The 6,492-nt window shown below is 37.4% G+C and overlaps 1 protein-coding gene across 1 annotated transcript; it reads left to right on the top strand.

Moving 5' to 3' along the window:
* The first annotated feature begins 5,459 nt into the window (after positions 1 to 5,459).
* LOC136065116 (large ribosomal subunit protein uL22c-like) lies at positions 5,460 to 6,492 on the top strand. Its single transcript, XM_065767838.1, has 2 exons — positions 5,460 to 5,529; positions 6,119 to 6,492. The coding sequence occupies exons 1-2, from the start codon at positions 5,460 to 5,462 to the stop codon at positions 6,490 to 6,492; spliced, it is 444 nt and encodes a 147-aa protein (XP_065623910.1).

Here is a 6,492-nt window from a genome sequence, read left to right as displayed (position 1 = left end):
CCAACACTCAACCAATGCAACAATGCAAGGAAATTGCATTAAGGATAAAAATCCAACAAAGGCACAAGAGTGATGTACTTAAAGAAAATGCATAACATTTAACAACAAGTACTAGGCTACAAAGCATGGGTACAAATTAACATAATATAAACTTATAAACATTAAACCATAATAACACAAGTTTTAAAACCTAATCATATAAACCAACCATGAGTTTAAAAACCAAGAAATTAACCATAGTGTTTAACAAAGTGTGTAGCAAACCCATAATTAAAACATTATCCAAAACATAATACCAACTCCACCACATAACATCAAAACACATAAATAACATAAGCACAAAGTAAATGCATGCTCCCCCTCAAGAGCTACCCTTCAAAACAAATCTCTCCCTTTTTGATCGGAATGGCAAAGGGTCACTGCTGTGTGGTGAAACTATCAAATTTTGCTGAGAGAAGGGTCATCTGATCTTGGAGTGCAGCTAGCCTATCAGATTGTTCATTCTAGACATCTCTGAGCCCATCAATCCTCTCAAGGTTGATCTGGAATGCATCTAGAGGCACAACTGATGAAGATGATGCTTTGCTCCTCTTGGCCTCTTGAGCTTGAGGTTTGTCCTGCAACCTCTGTTTAAGTCTCCATTGGTTCACCTTCTTCTTGATCACCTTACTCTTCATCACTTGGGAGACGAATTCTTATCCTCGTAATGGCTAGAGTGTTGATGGCTGATGGAGTAGGCATGAGGCTGATATCTTAAGGGATTTCCACACCTTTCAATCTAAAAAGCCTCATAAGAAGGTAGGGAAAAATCAGCTTGGCCTTGGAGGTTGTTCTAGTCTCATCAACAATGGTGTAGAAGATATGAGCACTGATGTCTATGTAGGTGTTCTCCTTGAGCTCTATGTAGGTGTTCTCCTTGAGCTCCATGAGGGAGATGCCTCTAGCATTGTTGATGGTGGTCAGCTTCCTCACTGGGTACAGCTTGAACATCATGATGGTTGTAAGACACCTCATGTTAGCTGGGAAGGTAGTAGTGTTGAGGTATCTCCCTTCTCTAACTCCACCAATATGAGATTGGACAATTTCTATGGATAGCATCCCGTCCTTGTAATGGGTGAAGTCATGATCATCCAAGTCTTCAAACCCCAGCGCCTCATCTATGTCATCCATATCTATGGTGAACTCATGTCCTCGTATCCAACAATTTATCTCATGCTTTCTTTACAAAGCATTAGCATAAAACTCCTTGATTAGAGGCTCACATACTCCAGGCAAGTCACTCAACAACTTATCCCAACCTCTGCCTTGAAAACAACTTGGAATGAAAGTGTTCTTCAAATCCACCAAGTCTACAAATCTTTCTTGAATGATGGTTGCTTGCATGTAGAACCAAATGTATCTCTCAAATGTTGAGGAGTCCTGAACTTTGTATTGTCCATCTTCTACCTCTTGTCGCCCTTTTTGGCAGTAATTTTCTTCTTTGTAGGAGTCATCTGCAAAACCATAGCAGCAAAGCCCACAAAAACAGAGCACAATAGATGGAAACTCAAAAATTAGTTACAGGTTAGTAGCATTGAAAAGAATAGAGACTTATACCAAACATTTAGTCTTTACTCAGTTCAGAATCAATGTGACATGAGATATCCCAAAACAGAAGAGCATAGTACAGTTTCATCACCAACTCTTAAGCATAACATAGTGTGACAAAGTGCACAGGAACACAACATGAACAACTTAGGGTACCCAACCAAACACATATGTAGATATGGAATAAGTAAACTGTGAACCAAATACACCCACAAACAGTGTAAATTACAAAAATCCCTAAAAATAAGCATATGTCTATAAGACATATCTCAATGGGTATGGTATGTTCAACATAGATCAGATCTGTAAACATACTTAAGGATGAAAAACAGTCATGACAACAACAATATCTAGCATCCTAAAAAAAAAAAACAAGACCAACATAACCCATTCAATCAAACCCAAAAAAAATAACCCAACCCATGACCGAATCATCATATAACTCAAAACCGAAAAACAACCCACAAAACAAGAAATCCAAGGCAAAGAACATGAAATACTAAGTGAGAATAAGAAAACCCATACATTTTTCTTGGAGTTTGAAGTTGAAATGGTGAAAAGAATGGAGGTTTTTGTGAGAAGCACGGTGAGTTTGAGAGAGGTTCAAACGAGGAAGACAATGAATAGTCACAAAAGTTTGAGAGAAAACTCAAAAGGTTTTAAAAACTGACCTATTTCTGCAAAACACGCGATTTTCGCGATTGAGTCAAGTCATGTGCAAGTCGCCAAACACCTGAGAGACAAAATTTTGAAAAATTGTGTAAGTGTTTTTCGTGACTGGAAGGTCCACCCTCGAGTAAGTCGCGAAGGAAGCCGCGAAAACTTCTAAGTAACCTCACGACTGAAGCTTCTACTCGTGAACAAGTCGCCAACATGAGTCGTGAGAGCTCTAAAAATCCAGATTTTTGAAAAATTTCTAAGTCTTTTTCGCGACTGGAACTTTGTCTCGCCAGTAAGTAGCGAAGACCTTCTGAGTAATGCTCTCGACTAGAACATGCAACTGGCTTAACCTGGACCAAGTTGCCAAAACAAGGCAAAACTGTTTTTGAAAATTTTGACAATTTTTGTAAAAACAAAATACTTTCCAAAAACAACTAAAACACTCAAAAATCTTTTGGTGTTTGATTAACAAAAATTGAGTATGTGAAACACATTTAATCAAATACAATCACACAAATGAATAAGGCATTCATTGAACATATACATGTGTGATGTGAGGGTACCAAAAATGAGATAGTCCTTAGTCCAATGTGAAGCTTCAATGATCAATTCAACCAAGGCATACACAATTAGCACTAGGAAGAGTGACCTATTTCAATTATAGAAATATGCATATATGACCTCCCACAAAAACTGGACAACATAACTTTGAAGCTTTTCATTTGGCTCCATATTCATCGTATCATTTGATCTTTTTGAATCATTACATCTCATTGTGAGATTGATGCCTGAAATTTTTGATATTTCAATTTGATGAGCAAGCCTTTGGCTTTTGGGGCATCATACATTTTATTTTAGGTTGCTTTCCCTTTTTCCTAGTCAAATACTAGTGTGTGCGACATGCTTTTGAAGCTCATTATCTCTTTTCATTTGGAGATTTACATTTGTTGAGCTCTTTTAAATTAAAAAATAAATGTATGGGAAGATATATAGGCACAAGTCTATGCAAGTTTCAAGATCAACACAACCATTGACTAATCATTCATGACAAGTTTGGAGATCTATTTACAACAGTCACATAGATGCCTAGATTTTTCCCACAATGATATGAGTGCATAAAGAACAAGCTACACTTGAAAATGCACAAAGCCATAAGTACAAAGGTACAAGGCAAAACATGCTTGTGACAAAACATAATAATGTCAATCAAACTTTTTGGATTTTCTATTTTTTATGTGTTTTTGGATTTTTGACATAAAAGCAAGAAAAGATTGATAAAAAAAATAAAACAATGTGAAAACATTTAAAAACAAAAGCAATTAAATAAAAACAAATACTCAAATCAAGCTAGCATCATAACCAAAAGCACACAACCAAGCAAAGTCACAAAAACGTAGGAAGTATTAATGCATGGACGTGTTGTAATGCTTATGCATGGGTACCCCTCTTCACCCACACATCACGTGCGTTTAGGGTGATATCCTTATAGGATTGGGTACGAGTGTTGTGGCTTCCAAATCTTTTGTTGAACCTTACCAAACAGGTGGTGAATACATCAATCATCCTCATCGCATCCCTCATTTTGGGATCACCTTCTTGACCTTTTGATTGTTCAGCATTCCAATACCCTTTGTCATGTCTTGGACCTCTCGACCTTTGAGCACCTGAATTCTTTAATGCATTCAACTTATGACAATTGGGTTCAGTGTGACCTTGAATTCCACAGTGATGGCAGAAGTGTTGAGTTCTCAGACCTCTTTGTGACTTTGGGAGTGATTTCCCATTACCATTAGGTTTGATCATTGATTGTTTAGGAGGCTTAGTCTTAAACCTGTAGTCAGTCACATTCTTCTTCTTCTTCGGCTTCACTTTCTCAGCATTCATGATATCTACCATCGGTTCTTTAGCCTTCACAAACTTCATTTCCTTGAATATATTGGCAGCCGAACTGCACTCACCAGTGTATCCCAATCTGCTTTTGTCAGAGAAAGGCTTTTGATGAGCAAGTACTTCATCAAGCTTCTTGGAGGAGACTCTCTCTACTTTAGCATTGGCTTGAACCTCATGCTCAAGGAATTTGATTTTTGAATAAGCTTCGGTTAACTCTCCGTTCAGCTTCTCTATCTCACACTTGGCCTCCTTATGTCGCACTAGGAGACTTCTATAGTCCTCCTCTGCCTTCTTCATCTTTTTCATGGCTGCCTTGGCCACACGTGCATATTCTCTTGATTTCTCAAGGAGAGAATTGTAGTTTTCTTGAAGACCCTTTGTACTTTCATCTTCTTCAACATTCGATTCTTCTACAATTCCTATTGATTTCTCATCACTATGCTCCCCAAGCTCTTGTACAAGCAAATTCAAGTCCTCTGAAGACTCAACATGAGATATAGTCATAAAAGTGGCGTAATTCCCTTCTTCATCACAACTTTCCTCAGAATTAGAATTGGATGAATTCGAGTCATTAAGGGGCTGTTTGGATGGTTTTTTTTTCATCACTCAATTTCCGTCACTCAATTTCCATCACTTATCACTCATCACTTTAAAATACCACACCTATTTGACACCATCACTCACTTGCCATCACTCAATATTTTTCACACTGTTTGTGGGCCCCATACCTGTCACTCGATGTAGCTTATTTTTTTTCCTAGTACCCAGAAATAGGAACCCAGTGAAAGAAGAAAAAAAAAAAAAAAAAAAAAACCCACCCAATGAAAGTGGTCCCAAGTGATTGTAGATAGGCATTCATAACAAAACCATTTTGATTGTGATGAGCCTATAGAGGAGGTGTGAATGTGATGAGGGGAGTATCAGTATCATGCTGCAGTGGAAGTTGGGATGGAATGGTCAGTCCAAGAAGGTTGTTAGACAATATCCTATCTGGGTAGTGGCTAGAAGAGTGATATTTTGTAGCCTAGGGGTGGATGATTCCATTGCCAACTGCTAAAAGATTGATAACTTTGCCATAATAATGGGGATTGATGGAATAGTATAAATTGAAGAATAGGGAAAATGCAAATTGCTTTTTGGATCTACATGTTAACATACTACTCTTTGCCTGTCCACCTGTTTGTTCGTATGCCAAAACCTATGATTTTTTGGAAATAATAAGCACTTGGTTTAGCTTTATAAGCTAGTAGTGACCGAAATTGAGAAGGAAAAATCTTCACATGCCTCTCTTTGGTTGTACTTCATCATTTACTAAAAGGAAAATGACTCCTAGGTTCTTAGCATTGGAGATATTAGATGATCAATCTGCAACTAAGGAAGTACCCTCATTCTGTAATTAATGCAGCCAAGAGGTGATTCCATTATTATTATTTTTTAAATTGCTGAATACGAAGTCCAGGTTTGTGGTTAAGGAATGATGCTTGATGAAAGCCACTCAAAAAGGTGATTTCTGAGGTATATTATGATGAGGCTGAAGGTGTAAATTCCAACTCCTCATAACACATTTGAATGAAAATGGAGAAATGTAGAAGGCTTAATTAATTTAGCTCAACTTATCCCTGATGTGTAATTTATTGACTGCTTTCGTCTAACGGTTTCCTGAGCCAATTTAGTATTAATCTGTATTCACTTGCTTAGATGGACTAATCGCTTAGAAGCTTTCCTGTGAGAAGTTTGATTTTATTTAATAGAAGAGGTATTTAATGCTGTTCGCTTATTTATATGCAGAACATGTCTGAGAATGTTGGAGAAATCATGATTCATATTTTTCAGTATGCCCATATATTACTATTAAGTATTCATGCTGTTGTGTATGATAAGTCTAGTTGGATAATCTAATGGAAATAGAACAGAGAAGTTAGTCTCAAATTGTCATGTACTTGTAAAATAAAAGGTTTCATATGCTTATGAAATACTACAGGCATTGTGACAAAGAAGGGAAAGCAGGATTCTTATGCAGAAGCACGTGCAATTGGTCGATACATACCTATGTCTGCTAACAAAGCACGAAGAGCAATTGATCAGATTCGCGGGCGTTCCTATGAGGAATCACTTATGATACTGGAACTCATGCCTTACCGAGCATGTGATCCCATTCTCAAATTGGTTTATTCTGCAGCAGCAAATGCTAGTAAAAACATGGGTTTGAATGAAGCAAGTTTAATAGTTAGTAAAGCTGAAGTCAATGAGGGTCCTACTAGGAAAAAAGCTAGACCTCAAGCTCGTGGGAGAGTTCATCCTATAAGAAGGCGCTCTTGTCATATTACTGTTGTATTGAAAGATACATCTTTGTGA

This window comes from Quercus suber, unplaced genomic scaffold (assembly GCF_002906115.3).
Source record: "Quercus suber isolate HL8 unplaced genomic scaffold, Cork oak 2.0 scaffold_854, whole genome shotgun sequence".
NCBI lineage: Eukaryota > Viridiplantae > Streptophyta > Magnoliopsida > Fagales > Fagaceae > Quercus > Quercus suber.
This window is presented reverse-complemented; position numbering and strand designations above follow the sequence as displayed.

Coding starts and splice junctions, on each gene's coding strand:
- LOC136065116 (XM_065767838.1), top strand. CDS start 5,460: ATGACTCCTAGGTTCTTAGCATTGGAGATATTAGATGATCAATCTGCA. Junction 5,530..6,118: donor TAAGGAAGTACCCTCATTCT/GTAATTAATGCA, acceptor GAAATACTACAG/GCATTGTGACAAAGAAGGGA.